Source organism: Molothrus ater, chromosome 5 (assembly GCF_012460135.2).
Source record: "Molothrus ater isolate BHLD 08-10-18 breed brown headed cowbird chromosome 5, BPBGC_Mater_1.1, whole genome shotgun sequence".
NCBI classification, from domain to species: domain Eukaryota; kingdom Metazoa; phylum Chordata; class Aves; order Passeriformes; family Icteridae; genus Molothrus; species Molothrus ater.
The window spans coordinates 24,374,688-24,395,692 of record NC_050482.2 but is presented as its reverse complement, the minus strand read 5'-3'; the positions used below and the strand labels follow the sequence as shown (position 1 = coordinate 24,395,692).

The 21,005-nt window shown below is 40.6% G+C and overlaps 1 protein-coding gene across 1 annotated transcript in view; it reads left to right on the top strand.

Moving 5' to 3' along the window:
- Positions 1 to 1,530: 1,530 nt before the first annotated feature.
- Positions 1,531 to 21,005, top strand: part of CFTR (CF transmembrane conductance regulator) — an 88,018-nt gene continuing 68,543 nt past the window's right edge. The window contains 3 exon segments of the mRNA XM_036400189.2: positions 1,531 to 1,595; positions 13,945 to 14,055; positions 17,080 to 17,191. Of these exon segments, the coding sequence (XP_036256082.2) occupies positions 1,543 to 1,595; positions 13,945 to 14,055; positions 17,080 to 17,191 (276 nt within the window). The 5' untranslated portion in view covers positions 1,531 to 1,542.

Below are 21,005 nucleotides of genomic sequence, written 5' to 3'. Positions count from 1 at the left end.
GCCCTGCCTCTACGTATTGTCTGAGGACATGATAAAACGCGGACAGTTTCCTGGAGTCCTGCCTGCCCGCGTTTCTTACTGGTTTTGTCATTAATAAAGCAGAATCGGGAAGGATTCGAGGGAGGTCTGAGACACAAAGGAGCCCGGTGCGGTGACAGGGTAAGAGGGCACTTGTTGGCTCCGCGATCTACGAGGAAGAAATGTCAAGGCAAAGTGAAATCCTTTAGGAAAGCACAGCGGGATGTAGCGAGAAACTTTGAAATAAAGTGTCTGGAAGTTTGGAAAGAGTAACAGCTGGTTAAATTGTAGCGCAAGCTATAAGTCCCTGGAGAAGTTCGTTCGCTTCTTTACAGAGCCAGTTTAGAGGGCAGCGTCTGCATGATTAAGAAAGCATGATCTTCTCCATTAGTATCTTTTTAAGTTACAGAAATGAAAGGACACTGGAGTGTGTAAATATCAAAACAAAGCAGCAAATAAAATAAAATCCTGTACAGAATTAAATCACATATTCTTTTTTCTTGCTTCTTGTCATCTTTGTCTCTCTCAAGTATGCTTTCTGTTGTGTGCCATTAAAGCAGTGATTTTGTTTGTATGGCACACATATAAAGCTTCAGAAATAGCCTTAGTTTAGATCTGGGCGTTTGATTACTTACTTACTAAAGATATAACTTAATAAAGATATAACTTACTAAGATAAAACTTCAGTTCCCACCGTCTCAGTTCAGGTACGGGCCGGACAGAGAACTCGAAAAACTGAACCAAGTGTACTTTAAAGTGGGTATGATCGCGCTTGCCCCGCACCCTTCCCCGGGCTGACCGCCCTCCCTCTGCCTTGTGCCCGTGTGCAGCCACGCTCGCCCTCGGGCCCGCACAGGCGTAGGGGCGGCGGACGGGGGCTCCTGGCCGCGGATACCCACCGAGGCCAAAAGCCGCCTCGGCCCCCGCGGGTCTCGGTGGGCTGCAACAGGCGCCCCGTGTGCCGGGACGGGCTCCGCGGTGAGGAGCTGCGCGCTCGGCAGGGCGAGGGGGTGTCCACGCCCCGCCGGGGCTGTCCTCGCTGCGCTGTCCCCGCTGCCCTGGACAGAGGGCAGAAGGCCCATCGGGAAGGGTGCTTTCCCCACCTCGGCACTTGGTCAGCAGAGGGGATTCGTGCTGGGGAGAGGCTGGGGACCGTGGTGGGGTGGCTCGGGAAGCTGAGTCGGCAGGTGACGGGCTGGGCGAGAGCCTCGGGGAGCCGGGGAGGAGAGGGTGCGGGGGGAGCGGAGGGGCGCGCCCGGTGCGCGGTGCCGGGCGCGGCGGGGAGGCGGGGGAGGAGCGGCGGCGGCGGCAGCGCACGGGCTGGGGCCCCAGCCCGCCCGCCTTTGAACCGGGGCAAAGCAGAGGCGGGGAGAGGGGCCGGGGCAGGAGGCGGACGGTGACATCAGAGCGGCCGGGCGGATAAGGTGGGAGAGCCGCAGGAGCGGAGTGGGCGAGCGAGGCGTCAGCGATTAGCGGCTGCCTCCGGTTCCCCGCTCACCGCATCTCACCGCACCTCACCTCACCATGCAGAGGTCTCCCCTGGAGAAGGCGAATATCTTCTCCAAACTTTTCTTCAGGTGGGAGCCCCGGTGCGGGACGCGTGCGGGCGGGGGCAGCGGGCCCGGGCTGGGCAGCGGCGGGCAGGGAGCTCAGGGGGGCTCCGCGCCCCCAGCCCAGCCCAGCCCACTCCGCCGAGAGGGGAACCGGGCACCGGGGAGCCCGTGAGCTCTGGAATGGTCTGCGGGGAGAGCGGTGGGAGTCTCGCTGGTTGATGAGATCACTCTTTTTTGTTGTTGTTGCTGAGGTTTTAGCACCGGGAATGGGCTCCGTCAGGTGTCATAAACCTTTGCTGGACCCGAACTGATGAATTTATGACATAATTTGAGCAACCTTTGGTAGTTGCTCAACTAGTTAATCTGTTATTTCATGTAAACTTTGAGAACATTGTTGGGTGGTAGGGAGCAGAAGGGAAATGCTCTCAGAACAAGGATTCCTTCTGTTTTGCTCTTTGAGTGTATAGCATTTGCTCAATGTGCAAGTGCAATATACGATCTTACTGGAAACAATTCCTTGCAAGCCTTGAAAATGTTCTCTTACAAACTAACTCCCTAGTGCCTTTTCCTTCTAAAAACTTCAAATAAAAGGAGAAGGAGCCAATACCGGTGCCTGGGCACAATGTACTTTGTAAGACAATATGGAAGCTGAGTATGTCTTATGTGACATCACTAGAAATGACACTGTGAACTGGAAAGAACAAATAATCTTTTTGGCATTGGCCCACACAGCACTGGTTTTGCCAGAGTGCTGGTTCCCCCTTTTGTTACTGGAGGGTCTCTTGCATGGCAAGGAAGGGCGGGAGGAAATCATGCGTAAGATGTGAACATGATGACTAAAGTGAGAGCACATGGAGTAAAACTATAACATTGTCATGAGGTCTCTGCCTGAAAAACTGAGGGCTTTTGGCTCACTTTTAAATGCTTTTGGGATAGCTTTCAGCAGGTTGGTCTGTATGTTTTTAAAAGTTTCTTAATGGGACTCTGTATGAGTCACTGTTTGCCTGTCTCTCCTCCTTTGGCTCATTTTAGCCAGATATGATAGAGGGGAATAATCCCAAATATAATCTGTTCCTAAAGTTTCACAAACATCCAGGTAAATGTAGTGATCCTATACGTTTTCTCCAATGGTGCTGCAGTGGGAAAGAAGCCTTGCTTGCTGCCATATACTGTTAGAACCAGAGATATGCATGACAGGGATGTAAGCAATTATAAATTCTCCATAAATGATGCTTCAGTCAGTGCTCCTGTGAAGTATAAGACAGAAATCTGTAGGAAATAAGTATGTATCTAATTTATTAGCTTGAAGGGGCCACTTGCTGTATTCAATTTTTTTTTATTTATAAACTTCTATAAATTTATCATCCTAGAACCTAGGGTGTTGAAGGTGTGAAGGAAAAAACCCAATAAGATAAAGAAAACACATGTCTAGTTCCTACTGTAGTGCAAGTTTCCATGTTTGAAACCAGATGCAGTTCATGCTCATTAAGTACATAATTAACCATCCTGAGGCCTGAGCTCATCTTTTAAATCACAGTGTTTAAGTCAATTGAATGTTGGTTTAATCATGTTTAGGATGCATGATGCATTTTACCATACCAGCATTTGGTCAAGTGTCTGTAACCAAAGTGATAATAATAAAATATGTGAAGTTAAGGAGATCTTAATGATGAATATTAACTAGAGTAAATAAATGAAAAAAGGTGTATGGAGAGAGATTGCTTTTTTCAATGACAATGAGATAGATGCTGTCAAGTACAACACAGTACATATTTCAGTGAAGTAATTTTTATCAGAGTCTGCAATGCATTTATGTGTGAAGTACCAATCTGAATATAATGTGATAAGTTGAAGATCATGTTAGCACATGTGATGTTAAAATATTAGCTATGATTATTCAGGGAATCTTGCTGATAAATATATTACTATTTAATATTGTACAAGCTGTTATCAGCTATAGGTGTGTAAACATATTGGCAAGGTTTTATTGCTTCATAATCTATCCTGTTTGGGTAGGAGAGACAGGTTTAATGTGTTAAAGTCAGAATGTATCTCTCTGCTCATAACTGAATAGTTTATACATATTTCAGTATTGATTGGACCTTTTTTCTTAATTCTTTATACAAAAAAAAGTGAGAAAATATCTTGGTATACAAAGAGTAGTATCTTATAGAAAGTGTTATCTTTTTATTGTATTAGTGATAGAGATACTACTGGGGCAAAAAAATTTGCTAGGAGTGGTCATGATAGTAAGTATTTAAAATTAGAAATTGACTTTCACTCTAAATTTTAAATAGTTTTGGTTTAAAAACTGAGCTTTAGTGGTTAAGAAACAAATGTGAAAACAAGTGGTTTGAGATCTTCCATTAGGGGGACACTTTAGAAAACAGAAAACACTAGATACTGAGAGTTTGGGGTTTCAGGGATTCTTTTGTGTTTTGCTGTATTTTCTTTATTATGTTTTCAGAGTTGATCTCTTTTGTTCCCTACCTCACGCAAAACATTCTTTCTGTTCATGGGCAACTTTTGACCTTGTTTAAAGAAAACAGTTTTATGCAGAATAGCCAGATCATCATATGCTTAGCTTCATTTTCATTGTGAAGCTTCACTTTTGTCTTTATAACCATTACTTACTTATTTTGGAGTTTTGGGGTTATTCAGAGTCAAGGCCATATCTTTTGTCACAAACAATATCAGACTACTTTGCAATCACCTAGTTTTTATTCAAAATTTACTGAGATCAGGAAGCCTTGTTAATTAATCAATTTTTATCTGAGAACTGGCGCACAGAGTTATTGCTGGAGTTTCAGAAATGGCTGCAACTGTGAGACAATTCTGATTTTATTACTGTTCTTTTACAAGCAACTTTAGATGTAAAAATACAAATTCTCAAAAAGTAATCCTTGTGCTTGTATCCAACTCTTTAAACACATACCTTTGCTTTGGTACCTGTCAAACGTGACAACACTTGGCAAGACCGAGTACTTTAGTACCTGATTCATTATTAAATACAAATGAGAAATACCAACTAACCCAGCTTTTGTGTCAAGTCTTCTCATGGATTCAGTCAATCAGATCTGCTCTGGTTGCTTCTTGCATCTGTACATTTACACAGCTGTCCAGGGGTTGCTAGAACAATTTAGCCAGTATGGGATAAATGTTGGATTCATTCTTTTGCCCTGTGTGTGTTGTGAGGGCTAGGAAAAGGAATTCAATTCCCTACCTCACCTCTTCTAGGAAATGTTAGCATCGTTTGGCAGTGAAGATGTTTTAGTTTTCTATCTCTGGCTCAGCTACTTTTTAGAGCATAAATCAAGAATTACTGTGTACTCTTCTGAATAAAAAACTTCTTTGCAGGTCCTAATTCCTGGTGTGAGCTTCTTATGAAGTCTGCTAATAACCTTTAGTGTGGATAAGAAAATTCAGGACTTAAGTTTTGGAAGTACTCAGCCCGTACGCTACAGTAATGTTATTCTATCACTCTTTGTAGCTTAATTCAGTCATAATTTCACGTTTAAGAGTGCCTTGTACAAGATAGTTTCTGGCATTTTCCTGAAAATTAAATTGTTTCCCTTCAGAAAAAGGAGCTAAAGCCAGCCCTTTCCTGGGCAGTCCCTGCTCTATCCTTGAACTGCGGATCTTAGAATTCAGCGACAAGTTACTTAGGATTTTCATTCTTGAATTGAAAAATCTTGTGTTTTCCTTGCAAAGTTTAACATTTAGTGTGTAAATTTTAACTCAAAATTTGCCCTGACACTGTTTTGAGTTCCTAAATGTTCCAAATTTTGTATAGGAAGCTTAAATGCCTAACTCATGTCTATAAATTTCACTCTGGAGGGCAAGTGTATGCAAATTGTCATAACCAATATATATTTGGACCCTCCCTTATCAATACCTAGCTATAGCACTTTGGTCATCTTTCCTCTTTGAAAAAGGAGCCTCTGTGTGCAGCAGCAGATGAATGGCACAGTGTCATGCCTCACTTTCTGGGGCAGCCACCTTAGGCACTTCTACAGGGCAATGTTTCTGTAGTGTGTTCTTAAGGCCCTGCATGCCACTAGCCCTGACGAGCTGCCTTGCACTGACCCCAGGCATTGTAAATCCTGGCTGTTTGTGGTAACCAAGCACAGATGCAGCTGCAGCCCAGGTTATGGCCCTGTGAGGCTGCCTGATCATTTGTCTGCTGCCACAAGTGGTCCTTGGAGACCTGCTGGTGTGCCAGTCCTGCAGAGCTGTCTAAACCAGCAAGGTGTCAGTTTCTGAAAGTCACACGATTCAAAGATGTGCATGCAGGTTTTGGACTCCTTTTGAAGATCTGACTTCTATTGCTGCTTCCAAGGTAAAGTATGAAACTTGAAGTGAACTGGAGAAAGGATGCAGAGTATTCTACACTTCAAGTAATTTCAGTCAGAGGAATACCTTCTTTAAAAATAAGGCTAAGTTGTGTCCTTGGCTCAGCCTATTACTGTATCCTTGGTCTAATGACCAAAAAGGCAAACCTTGTGTAGCACAGGGATCTTCTCTGGCTGCTTTATACCTCTACAGCACAGATGCTGAGATCAAGTTGCATCTGACTTCTGAAATGTGTTTAAAGTCTGTTTTCTTCCTGCAGGAAGAAGACTTACTATCTTGATGTTCAAAATAAATTATCAAGCATTTGAAATATTTGCAGACCTGTCAGTACCTTGTTATTTTCTACATGATTATTTAATTTTGGTGAGATAGAAATAATCCATCCAAATCCTTGATTTTTTTTCAATACTGTAGGCAATGACATGGTTAGTAGATTTATTATCTGTATTATAGAGGCTTCTAAATGCACTGACAGAAATTTGAAGTCCTCTGTACTAAGCAAAATATTTGATAAGGAAGTATGTTTTGAAGATCTTGAAGTCTAAGCAGATAGCACAAAGGATGTGTTAAAAAGAAGTTTCCTTACTAATACTTTAGAGAAAAAATGGGGTACACAACGATTGTGGTTTGTCCTAGAAGCATGTGCTGGAGTGAGTGCAATCTGCCTGAAATCTCCTGTCCAGAACTTTGATTGCACAAGGGTATTTCTGGTGTGACAAAATTATTTCAGAATATTTCTGCAGTGAACAATTATCACCATCAATTTCATCCTGAAGAATCTGAGTCTCTCAATGTCTACATTTTTGGATAAATTTCAAAGTGGTGAGAATAGTGTGATTTATTGCAAGAGGTTTCTACCTGTTGCTGTTGTCTTGGTTTATGTTTTTTCTCTTTACCCACCCTCCAGCTTTGCAGCATACATGTGTAGGTGTAGTTGTGGAGGCAGGATGGTGCCAACTTGACATCCAGGTAATAACCTGTCCCCTGAAAACATTATGTCCTCTGAAATAAGTAAGTTGAAGGTGAAAATTAACTAGTATATAAGGAGACATTGAAACACTGCCAAATTTTGCCATGTGAATTTGTAGATGCACTTCAACTGCCTTCCACGAGAATGGGGATAGGCCTGGGTGAGACAAGCAGGAACTCAGAGGCTGTTTATGGATCAGCCCCTCTCTTAGAAGGAAAAGGATCTGCATGAGCTCTTTCAGTCAGCAAGTAGCTAATCCAAGGCTGTATTGTCATGAAACTCCCCAAATTAGAAGAGAATAAGTAGGTATTTGACACATATTTTGAAACAGCATTGTTTTTCAGAAGCCTAAACCAGAAGCTTTTCATTTTAAACTGGAAAGAGAAAATCCAAGGTGACAGCTGGTAAGGTACTTGGTTTTAGGTACATTCCCATATTTTAATGTTGGTATTTATCCTCTATTTTTGCCCCCAACTTTTAAAATAAAGGATGTGAACCTTTGTTGTATTGGAGTCATTCTGATCTCTCACTTTAACTTTCAACTTAACTAGTTTTAAAGTTAGTCTGTAAGTTCAGGAATGCTTTTATTTCTCTATAGGTAATAAATACAAAAAACAAAAACCACAAATGTCCCCCAGTGTTGCTTTGCTCAAAGCCCAAGACTGTTTTGGAAATCAAAGGATATGAGGCATTTTCTCATTAATTTGCCAGTATCATGCTAAGGAGTAGCATCATCAAATACCAGGATACAGAGAAAATGGCAAAGAGCAAGTAGTAAGAGAAGCAACACCTAATTCAGGGTTGATTCCATATTACTGTAATGGTAATTTACATTTTGACCCCTGGTATTAAAATTAAATAAAATGTGACTCTGTTCACTTGTTTGTTTATACCTGACCACATATCAGTCATTGGGGTGGGAACAAATCATAGTTTTGGAAAGGGCCATTGCACTTGATGCACAACTCTATGTTATTTGTTTAGGAAACATATCTTTAAAATCTTTAAAATTAGGTGAAATATGTTGCTGTCACTTAATGACACTTCCGGAAGGTTTTAAAATTCAATTAAATCATGAATATCATTGCTCTTCAACAGTTTTGGTGCAAACTTTCTGTTATGTTCCTCGTTCTTACAAAGGACAAGGAGAAAAGAAATCTTTCTTTTATTCTTGCTGAGGGATATATAATTGAGAAAAAGAGTGAAGATGGATGAATATCCTCACCTAGTCAGTCTAACTGTAGGTGTATGCTGAAAGAGCCTTGCAAACCTTGCTCATAGCACATCATCACCACTGCTTTTTTGTTTGCTTTCATAAAGAAATATTTGAAGCATATCTTACACTTGACTTTGGTACCTAAACAATTGACAGATTGCAATACAATAATATATTCTGTCCTTCCATCTTGCACAACCTATCCCCTGAGGTGCTTTGTTTTCTCTCAAATATCTTCAAGTACTTCTGCAAACTGAAATATTTTGACTACCTTACTAATTGTAAATATTTAAGTATTAAATATTAAAAAGTACTTGATTTCTGTTAAAAAAATAAATTAGCAATTAGATAATAATTTGAATAAGTGTCACTTCACAAAAACTGGGCATAAAAGACAAGACTTCCCCAAGAATCTCTGTGGCATATTCCTAATTAAGATTTGCTATTGAAATCCTGGGGTTTCAGCAGAACATTGATTATTCTTAAAATGGTGATGCTCACAGCTAGTGGCAGAGTCAATAATATTGCAGCTAAATACTTTCCATGACAAATAACCTCTCATGGGGAAGAATTGTTTATTAGTGAAGAAATTAAAATCTTAATTTTTGTGATCTGGGGGAAAACAACTACAACAAAAAACCAGAAATCAGTAGGGTCTGCATTTACCTTTTTTGTTGACACCCTGCAATAATTATATTTAAATATTAAACTATATTGCATTTTTTTGCTGTTGTTTACAAAGGAGGACATGCTAAAGTTAATATAATTGTCAGACTACATAACATGCTATTTCAGTAGGTTACTATTCAAACAAAATATCTGCAACCCTACTCTGCTGAGGGTAATCAAGGGGCAGGAATAAGGCTGCTGTTCTCCATGGGCATGCTGGCTTATCCCATCTGTTAGCAAGGATCACAAAAAGCTGGGGTCACCTTTTACAGCTGCACTATAGGATACTCAGAGAGGACAGCTGGAGGTGCAGACACTTCTGGAGAAGCAGTATTGGGTGTAGCAGAGCCACTTCCAGTATAAAGTAAGCAACAAATTAGAATTTGCTGCTGATGGAGGGATGGGTATCTTTTGTGGGAGGAGGGGAGTGCAGAGCCTCTGACATAATCTGGTCAGAGGGACTCTTTGGGAATGTCTGAGATCTACATGGTACCTCAGCCTTTTCTTGCAGTTGGTAAGAATTCATGGCTCTACAAATATCTTGTAAAACTTAGGCTCTAAAGCATCATAATTACAGCTTGATGATGTTCCTTCTTCCCTGGCCTCTCCCCACCTCACCCTTAATTGTTAGGAAGAAGGATAAGTTAAAACCAGAGGCATTCTTCTTGCTCTCTCCATGGAATTTTAGGTGCAGTTCCCTAGAAGTTGCAGTCACTATGCTTAACTATATTTTGCACAGGTATTAATGCTTTGTGGAGGGCAGTGAAACCCTGGTGACCTCTGCACTGCTCAGTAGCTGTTGCTGTGTTGTGCACAGAGAACCTGTTGAAATGGCAGCAGTTTGATCAGTGATCCTTGTAGGAAAACTGCTGTCTTTTGCTGCTCTTGGGTAGCCCAGCACCAAGACCACTGTTCTGCTACTGTCTCAGCAAACTGTGCTTCTTGATCTGAAGAGCCTGATGGGTACTCCTCTGCTCAGGAAGAAGATCTGGGCAGTTGGCTTAGCAACACAGATGCTCCTGTCTTCAGTGACATGTAAAGCAGCCTTAAGGGAGAGTTAAATCCTATTGACAAATTGTCTGTGTTAATACTCTCTGGAAAGCCAAAGACATCTGTCCTATTGATACAATTTGAGTGGGAGAAGTCTGAACATGCAGTAGAAAGCAATAGCTGTAATAAGAAATCTGTTGCATATTGCTTAAGTAAATGACAAAGAAAGGGTCATTAGAAATTACCAAACAGTATGTTATATACATGATATTTACATATCAATTTCATCATGTTTGTTTTACTACAGGCAGTAGATAATAGACATGGAACTTGCCTTCTTCTTTCCTACTGTACATCCTTGAAACTTGTTCCCTGCTGGGGTTTCACATGTGTGTACCCATAATAACATTCCTAGTTAGTGGCAAAACTCTCCCAGCACTACAGGTTTCTCTGTGAAGGGGTTCATTAAATGCCAGCAAGTAATCCGATGGCATTTGCTAACATAATGCTGTAAAGCCAATCTGTTTCCCTTCCTTCTTGCTCTCTTCCTTTCAGAATAAATTTCTCAACAACCTCAGGAAAAACCTCAGCATTAACTCTAACAAATTATTTCCAATAAGCCAAAAAAATAGAAGAGCCATATTCATTGACAAACTCTGAGCTATGTCACCTAGTGTTATGGAAACATAGATAACTACAGATTATATTGCCACTTAAAAGAAATTCATAGTCATTTTGCATTTCAAATCTTTGCAAAGAATCTAGAACATAATGGCTATAGGAATGTTATAGGAATCTGGCAAAAAATTTGGTTTTCATGAGATATTTGTCTGTTTTAGGTCTTGTATAGTCCTTTCAATAAAACACAAACTGTCTCCCACAGTTCTTGACTGCACAACTCAAGCAGCTGTTGAAAATCCACCTTGAGACAAACATCACATGTCAGGCCGACTCCTCCCATGATTACCACTCCAACCTGAAGCCACTTGGCACAGCACACAAATTGGCCAGATCTAGCTAGGGTGGGACTTCAAGCAAGGCCAGGGCAGCTGGGAGATGAACCTCTCTGTGCAAGCCCTGGCAGCAGCTTGCAGAAGGAACCTGGCTGCAGACTCGGAGGTCCCCAGGGCAGAAGTCAGCACTGCTCCTCTAGCTGGCTGGAGGAGTTTATCTAGCACAGTTGCAGCTACTGTGATGAGCAGTGAGATGAAGATGAGGACTGCATAAGGCTGTATCAAACTCTGACTTGGGAGGGGAGGGTACTTCAGGGACCATGTAATTTTGATGGCAATGATAAATGCACCTGGTTAACACAGAGTGAAGCACAGAGTACAACAAGAGTCAGTTCTAGAGGTACAGTAGATCTGCTAAGCGTGCTGCCTTCCCCAAATGATAATACAGCCACTCAGCTCTCTTTCTAACTGCAGTCACATTTTGTTAGTTCAGGCTGTGGCAAAACGCCAGGGTAGGTGCTAATCAAAACTATAAATAAAATCAAACATGTGGAGGGAAACAGTGCAATAAAAAATGTTTTCTCAAAACATACAAAGTGAAACTGTAAAGCACTTATCTTTTGTCAGGTTGGGAATTGCTTATTGCAGTCTCAAAGCATTATTAAGGGGCTTAGGAAGGTTATTACTTAGCTACAGTGTTGTGAGTTAAAGAAGTTGCCTAGGAAGTACTGTGAATTCCTTGCATTAGCTGCAGTAGTGGTTTTGTGTCCCATAACTTGTATTCATTCTGTCATTACTGAAATATCTACATACACGGGACATCGGGGAAGCTGAGAACAGAAATTAATGAGAGTTTCTGTTCCTGAATGACAAGGATTAGCTAGTTCTCCACAAGATATGCACAAAGCCAATAGCGACTGGTCCTTTCTGTCTTCAGGAGCTGGTAAAATAAAAATCAATATCTGATATTCCATTTGCAGTAATCATGAAAGACTTTCATTTAAGTGTTTAATGAAACTCAAAGGTTTTCTTTTAATGCATTTTATCTCTGAAAAATATTGGCTCCTGTTTCCAGTAGTTGTAAATTTTATGGATGCTTTGTCATCTCCAAATGGTAAAACAAGAGTCCAATGACTCTCCAAAGTGGACTCTCCTAACTCCCCTCCTATAATGTACCATGAATCACTTGTTATTTCTCAGCCACAATGGTGTGAAAGACTGATCTAGAAGTCATATGATTCATCTGAAACCATACTATAATTGAAAAAATGAAGGGTATTCCTTCAATTTCTTAGAGCATGTTCTCTTTGCAGTGGGTGTGATATAACCATGCACTTGGGAAATATCTTGGTGCTTTATTGAATTATGGGGATTATAGACTGGTATCTCATGCAATTCATAACTTCACTAAAGTAAATGTTAGTGTGCATGTGTGTACGCAAAGTTGCACACAAGCAGTTTTCATCTGTTGTGTTAAAGCCCTTTTGCACTTTTATAGTGTTCAATGATGTACTTTTACCTTTGTATCAACTTCTTTGCACCGTCAGAGGCTGCAATTGAGAATGTGGATTACTTTGTGTGTGTGACATATGTTCTTTCAGGCATACAGGTAAGCATGTCCAATAGGCTGTTTGCATTTTCTGAGTGACTGTGGAAAATGTTATTGCAAATATTTTGTGGTTTTTAGCTGTTGTATACAAAAGCAGTTTAAAACAAAAATTTCAAAATGATTGAGGATTTGCTGAATTTTATCATAATCACGAACCATGCTGAGTGTTTTACAAACACTGGTTTACATATGGAAGTATGATAGCAATCAACCACAAGCTACTTAATTTGCAGGCACTTCATTTTTTAAAGGAAATATTTTTCATTGATGACAGTAAAGCAGAAATTCAAGTAGTTTCAAAATACACCATTAGTATCAGTATACACCACTAGTTCAAAACAGTTTTTATGTTTTAATCTAGTCCTTTGCTTTCAAAAAGATTTCTGAACAGAATCTGGTGAAAAATTTAGTATAAGTTGGTCCTTGGGGATTCATAGGCCTTTTTGGAGCTGAATTGTTTGATAAAATTAGTCCTTACTTATAAAGGTTTTCTCTACAGAGTAGCCATTTGGAGTAGCCTTTTCCTGCTTTGTTTTGTCTCAGCATGCCCTATAAATTGGTAGTAAAATTTTAAACATGACATTTGAAAAAACAAATGCAAAATATGTGTATATAATGGACACAATGACGATCTTAAGAAGAGTCCTGTGCAAGATTTGTGTTGTATTGCAGTGTAAGATGTCGTAGAATCGAGGAATGGCTTGCGTTGGAAGGCACCTTAAAGACTGCCAGGTTCCAAGCCCCCTGCCATGGGCAGGGACACTTTCCAATAGACCAGGTTTCTCCAAGCCTCATCCAGCCTGGCCTTGAACACTGCCAGGGATGGGGCAGCCCCAGCTTCTCTAGGCAACCTCTGCCAGTGTCTGGCTATCCTCCCAGTAAGGAATTTCTTCCTAATATCTGATCTAAACTTGCTCTCTTTCAGTTTAAAGCCATTCCCCCTTGTTCTGTCATTACATGGCCTTGTAAAAAGTTCCTCTCCAGCTCTCCTGGAGGCCCACTTTAGGTACTGGAAGGCTGCTCTAAGACTTCCCTGGAGCCATCTCTTCTCCAGGTGAACTATTTTGGTTCTCCAAGCCTTTCTTCATAGGGAGAGGTGTTCCATCTTTCTAATCCTCTTCGTGGCCTCCTCTGGACTGGCTCCAGCAGGTTCCTGTCCCTCCTGTGCTGAGTACTCCAGGAGGGATCTCCCCAGAGCAGAGCAGATGGGAATGAAACGTACATGTCCACTTTACTACAGTTCTGATTTATTATTCATCTATATGGACACAGCACATAGCATATTTGGAAATAGAGTACAAAGCTTTCAATCTTCTGTTCATTTGTCTCCTGTGGACTCAGTAGGAAGTTTGGGGCATGATCTGACCTCAAAACTTATAAAATGCAGGAGTTTCACAATTATTCTTTTAATATTATATTTGTCAATATAGTTTTGTAAATATAATTCAGGGCTGCACTATATTGTGTCATATATGTGTGTGCATGTGAATGCATGTGCACTTAGATATATTTGGATGCTGTGGAGAAAATATACAGGGTGAGACAAAGGCAACTCCAGAATTAATGCTAGAATATTTTTAATTCTAACTTTCTTGTTTTCAATGTTTGCTTAGATGGACAAACCCAATTTTGAAAAAGGGTTACAGACGACGGCTGGAGCTCTCAGATATTTATCAAATCCCTTCTGCAGACTCTGCTGATAATCTTTCTGAAAAACTGGAAAGGTATGAATGGTTAATTAAATAAATTTGTTTCAGGAATAACAATGCAATTTTCATTACAAAGCTTTTGGATGAAATGTTTGAATAGTGTCGGGTACAAGCTGATTGCACACAGTTGTACTTTGGACATGACTGTGATCCCTGGTCCAGATGTACAACCCACATGGTCTAAATTACTATATACAGGTACCTGTGATATCTGCCATTGATCACAGAATCACAGAATACGCTGAGTTAGAAGCTTGTGCTGTGACCACTTCCCTGGGGAACCTGTTCAACTGACCAACCATCCTCTGGGTGAAGAACCTTTTCATAATATCCAACCTAAATCTCCCCTGACAGAACTTCAGGCCACTCCCTTGGGTCCTGTCACTGGTCACAGGGAAGAGATCAGTGTCTGCCCCTCCTGTTCCCCTCATGAGGAAATTGCAGACTGCAATGAGGTCTCTCCCCTCAGTCTCCTCCAGGCTGAACAGACCAAGTGACCTCAGCCTCTCCTCACATGGCTTCCCCTCAAGGCCCTTCACCATCTTCATTGTCCTCTTTTGGACATTCTCATAACTTTATGTCTTTCTTATATTGTAGCACCCCAAACTGCCCACAATATTTCAAGTGAGGCTGCAGGAGTGCAGAGCAGAGCAGGACAATCCCCTCCTTTGCCTGGCTGGTGATGTTGTGCCTGATGCACCCCAGGACACAGGAGGCCCTCCTGGCTGCCAGGGCACTGCTGACTCAAATTAAACTGGCCATTGACCAGGACTCCCAGGTCCCTTTCTGTGGAACTGCTTTGCAGTCTCTCATTCCCCAGTCTGTCCATACATCCAGAGCTGCCCCATCCCAGGTGCAGAATCTGGCACTTTCTGATGTTGAACTTCATTTGGCTGGTGATTACCCTGCTCTCTGTGTTGTCAGGGTCTCTCTGCAGGGCCTCCCTGCCCTTGAAGGAGTCAACAACTCCTCCCAGTTTTGTGTTGTCTGTGAGCTTGCTCAGAACCCCTTCCTGTACAATGTCCAAGTCCTGTATGAGGATGTTGAAGAGCACAGGGCCAAGGATGGAGCCCTGTGGAACCCCACTAGTGACAGGTCACCAGTCTGATGTCACCCCATTCACTGTAACCCTTTGTGCCTGACTCATGAGCCAGTTGCTCACCCATCACATAAAGTGTTTATCCAGCTGAGTGCTGGACATTTTGTCCAGAAGGATCCTGTGACAGACAGTATCAAAAGCTGTGCTGAAATCTAAAGGGATTACATCAACTGGCTTCCCTTGGTCAGCTGGGTGGGGTTACCTTGTTATAAAAGGAAATCAGGTTTCCACTCATGAAGCCATGCTGGCTGTAACCAATGACTGCGCTCTTTCAGGTGTTTTTCAATACCTCCCAGAATAATCTTCTCCATAATTTTTCTGGGCACTGAAGTGAGACTGACAGGGTTGTATTTTCTGGGGTCCTCCTTCTTGCCCTTCTTGAAAACAGGCACAGTGTTTTTTGGTCAGCTAGGACTGTTCCAGATTCTCAAGACTGCTAAAAAATTGAGGGAGGTTTTGCTGACACCAGCCAGCTCTTTGAGGATTCTTGAATGGATTCCATTAGGCACCATAGGTTTGTAGGGATTGAGCTGGAGCAACAGATCCTGCACAATTTCAGCAAGGCTAGACTCAGAGTATCAATGTTGGTTCACTGAAAAGGGAGACAGCAGAAATGCTGTTCTTTCTCCTGAAAATAACCTTGTTAAACCTTGGTTTATTTTTTTCTTCAATGAAATAACATTCTTAATTTCCTTTGATACCACTCTTGACAGACTAATTGTTTCTGCAGGAATCATACTCTGACTTTCCTCATTTAGGTTTCCACTCTTCTTTACCCAATTTTGTTTGGTCTTAATTTAGAAAATGTGCTGCACTTGTGACTAACTCTTACAATAGAGGTGCCTAAACCCATTCCTTCTCCAACTGACGTTGTAGCTTTCACTGATGTTCCAGGGCACCTTACATCTGCACTGTTGTGCCAATCCAGTCAATTTTAATTGCAGTGTGGCATAAGTATTCCAAACTATGGGAGATAAGACAGAGGGTAAAATGGAACTGATCAAGCAGCCTGATATCTTAGGCCTGATCGAGCAGAAACCATGGGCGAGACAGACAGAGATAACTACTGCCTTGGGTAGAAGTGACCAAGAGACATGTTATGAAACTTTGTCATGATTACCAGGTAACTGATGTCCTGAAGAATATGTAACCAATGGGAAATTGTTACCAAAAATGGAATCCTATATAAGTACCATACCTGTTAAACCATTTATAAACACTTTGTATTCTCAATAAAAATCGGCTTCTGATCCAACTCAGTTGTCCCTGTCTCTCCATCACTGATACCAACCAGTGGAATTTATAGAGAACGTTGGTATGCTAAATGTGTTCTGATAGTTTATAAATGAAATATTCTGGTTATCAAATATTCTGTTGAAAATTTGATAAAATAGTTAGTTGAGGATATTCTCTGGAGTGTTTAAATCTGTGAATTGAATTTTGACAAAACATACGTTCTCTGCACACAGCATTACTTCTGGTCTACAATTTATTATTGAAAAGAAAGTTATTGTCCCAGCAACAAGGTTTAAAATAGTGCTGTGCAATAGAAAAGTCACATTTTTGATGCTTTGTTGGTGTGTTTTTGCACATTGGAAGAGCTCCAAAACGTTTATTTGCCTATTATTGTACTCCGGTTTTAAGTACAGCAGGTTTCTTTAAAACATACAATGTGACCTTTTCATGAAGTAATTCCCTGCAGGGTGATGTATGACCAAGTATTTAAAACTACCAAATATGTGGCTGAACTGGGTTTGAACTTCTATTGATTTATCAAGTCTATGAAGGCCAGAATCTTGGGGTCTCTGCAAAGCTTTCTTTCCTTAGCCACCTTGGCTAAATCTCCTTGGATATATTTGAATGAATTGAAGTATGTCACAGCCATAGACTCATGTGTTTGCTCAAACAATGTAATAGTTCTGGTTTTGGTTCCTTTTCAGAGAATGGGACAGAGAGCTGGCAACTTCAGAGAAGAAACCCAAACTCATTAATGCTCTTCGACGATGCTTTTTCTGGAAATTTATGTTCTATGGAATAATTTTATATTTGGCGGTAAGAATTGTTCTCCTCTTCAGTAAGCTTTTAGTGTTCCTTACATAGATCCACGTTTTAGGGACTGCTAAATTAATAGAGAGTATTGTGAATAGCTAGAGGTTTTTCCTCTGTGTATTGCTTACAAAGGTGATAAATACAGAGATGTATTTTCATTAAAAAAGATATTTTCTGATAATATCTTAATATCTATAAAAGATACATATTAATAGTTTCAAAATGTTTCTAGTGTTTCTAGTGCTGTTAGTGCTCCCAAGTGTGTGATCGGGAACTTGATGTGAAAGCCTGAACTGATTATGTTTATCACCTTTCCAACATGTTAGGTAGGATTAACTTGACTTACCAAATGCCACCTGTTTGTTTGACAATCCTATCACTGGGGTTAAGAACTATGAAAATAATTTATTGCTAATGGTGTCTCACTAGGTATGCGTAGCCAGACTGTAAATCTGAAAATTGCTGTTAAGCAATATGCACATTAAATATCTGCATTGCTTACAAATTTCTGTGATTTAGTAGTAAAAAAGAGAGTGCTTCACCTCTGTAAGGAGGGGCAGGCAATCTGGGACTAAAAGGATGTTGTGAGGTTATGTAGGGAGAAAATTAGAAGGGCTAAAGCCAAATTGTAACTAATTGGAGCACTGCAGTTTAAGACAGAAAAAAAACCCAACAAAAAAAACCAACAAAATACCAAACAATTTCTATAAATTGGCAGCAAAAGGAAAGCTAAGAGAGTTTCCATTCTTTGCTGGATGCAGGGGGTATGTCAGGAGGTACCCTTTGGGTACTGAACCCTAAGTTGTCTTTGTCCAGGTAAGGCAGTTATCTGTCTGGGACAGGGGGGCCTCTTGCTATGTAAGGAGCTGCATGGTAACTGTTCTCTCTCTACTCCTTTATCACTTTTGTCAGCTCTTCTTTGGGACTTGTATTTGCAGACCCCTACTCAATCATGTCTATTATGTGTTCCTGTGATCTCATTACTGCCTTTAGATTTTCTTTTACTCACCAAGCCAGTAACTCCTTATTCATGATGGGTTTGCTTTTAAAAAAACCCACCAACAACAAAACGGTTCTACAAATGTAACTACCATGAGCAGTAACAACTGTTCCTGCAGAGTCTGCCAGCCAGAAATTTGCACTAATGCATACCTGCTAAAGTTAAGCAGTGTCTGAGGCACTGGATAAGCTTAAGCAGTGCCTCAGACACTGCTTTTGCAGGCACTCTCGAGGAGAGTCCTCGAGGATAACACTCTTTCCCAAAGTTTAGGCAATGTGTGTAGGCATGCACACGCAGGGTTGATTTCTCCTTATGCACTTTTTTAATGGAGTACAATTTTAGATGGGGTGAGGACAGAACAAGACTGCAGGATTTTTGAGTCATATTCTTTGGTTGTGTGATTATTTTTTTTAAATTTCTTTAAGAAATCACAGATATGTGCAATTAAACATGTCGTAAATGAATCTGCACCTTCCACAATGAACATGGAAAGATTAAATCTTAGTTTAAATTCTTGATTGCATTACCATGTTCATTTTATTTAAAGCGACTTCATTTTATTGAAAGAGGAATTGTAAAAAAACCAAATTGCTCCTAAAGCTGCTGGTGTTCTTTGCAGGATTGCTCACGGAAATTAATGGGAGCTTTGCCATAAATTTGAAAGGGGACAGGATGTTGTGCCGTACTGGCATAGGTGTAACCAAGTTGTGTATTCTTTTGAACTTCATTTTCCTTTCAGCTCTTTGCTTGTCTAATCTCTGAGCCACTTTCATGGCATCTTTCTTGGACTGTGTTTTAAAGTGTGCTGACATCCCTGCTGTTTGTGGAGTTGTCCTTTCAGCTGGCATCACAGCTTTGCTCTCATTAAGTCTAGCCTTTTTTCCAGATCTCCCTTGTCCCTGATGCTCTGTAGGTAATGATGTTTTTGCAGGGTGGACACTTGTGCTCTGGCCCCCTAGAGCACTACAACTCCCCCTCATAAATACTGTTATGTTAGGCATGTTGGGTTACTGCACTTAATGTATCTGCTCTCCTGCTGTTTGAGGAGGTTTCCATCCTTCACCCTGTCAGAATATGAGTCTTACAATATAAAGAAAAGGTGTTATGGTGGTGAAACAAAAATCTTGCTTTTTATCTTGATACCAATTAGCCAGCTAGGTACTTTGCTGTGAGGATCAATTTGATTCTGTTTGTATTTTGGTCTTATATATATTGCCATGAAATTTATATTTCCACTCAGGCACAACAGCTGCTAACATTAACTTAGAAGTGGTTTTAGTATCATATCCCAAGGGACCCTAATGAGGATTTCCTGAAGTTCTCACAAATGGGTCACGGGTGTGAGTGAGGAGGCAGGGAGGGAAGTGCTCCTTGGCCGTGTGCCAAAGAAGAGATGGGCATTATTGTCTTCAAATGCAGAGTGTTTCAACATATGGGGGATACACGTAACATAAAAGTTGTTGTTGCATAAGAATAATCACACCAGGTCAGATAAGCACAATATGCGGTGTCATAATCTCATTTCTCTTCAGATCTTTACTCTTTTAATTAAGATTATTGTGAGTGGGACACTTACGGGTTTCTCAGTGGCCTATGATGAATGCAGAGGACAGAATAAGGACAGGCAAAGGCAAAATATGAATCTTTAAAATGGAATTTTCTCTTAGGTGTACAAATTCCATTCTTTTTTTTAGGCAGGTTGTTTTAATCAGTTTATTCATATTTATATCAGTGGGTAATTTGCAATTTACAAAAGGAGAAATGAAAACCAGGCAGTTCTGCTTTGATTTGTATGTAGACTAGATAATTGGTAAGCAAGCTGATAAATCTCTATTGTAAACCAGTGGATTTTTATGCCCCATGAGATAGTGTATGACTTTGCTTGTTGCCAGCCACTATTCTAGTCTGTAAATCTTTTTTTCCAGTGAGCTTGGAATGTATGCAATACATTTATAGTCACAACAAACACAGCAGCAGAACATGTAATTTTCACTGGAATAAAAGTAAACACACAAAAAAATGTTGCTATTTTAAGCTGATATAGAAAAGCTTATCTTGGAATCTCCCAGAATAAGAAAACACCATATTGTCCTTGAGAGGTGACTGTTTTGTATTTTATGAGTTTTGGGGAGTCTTGGTTCGATGCTTTGGGATGCATATGGTCTAAGCACAGCTTGGGTCATGTGTTTTTTAATAAACACTCCTCCCTTTGCCCACTAATAACACTGAAGTCTTTGTCAAAGCTGGCTCCAGATACACAGCAGAGTGGGTAATTTGGGTAATGTAGCACGTAGTACAGGTATGCTGTTAAAGATATAAAATTCTACCTCTTCTGTGGAAAAAGTGAGTGATTAATATCAGCTCCACAAATAGTGACATTCAAAAGGGATTACAGTCCAGGTTATAGAAGTACCTGTGATTGATTTTGTATAAGAGAACCCAAAGGAGAAGAAAGAAAAAAACCTAAGGGGATTTTCCCAATCTATTTATCATAGTAGAACTTTAATTACAGCTGAACTTCACCAGTTCCCTTCTCTGAGTCTCTATGGGGGTCTGTGTGGTTTTCATCTGGAAGGCAGTACTGGCAACTTTTGGGCAGAATTTAACACATCTCTGTACAGAAGAATTTAGTAATTTCTTGTTACTTTGGAAGTATCACAGGCTTTCTGCTGCAATGCTACAGAAAGAAGAATAAGGAGATGCATGCAAGTTCATAGCACCATGTATTTTTAAACTGATCATAACAGTGAAGCAAAGGGGCACATACTTCTTCATGTCCTTCTGAAGCTCATGCAGTAGATGAAGCAAAAGGTTAAC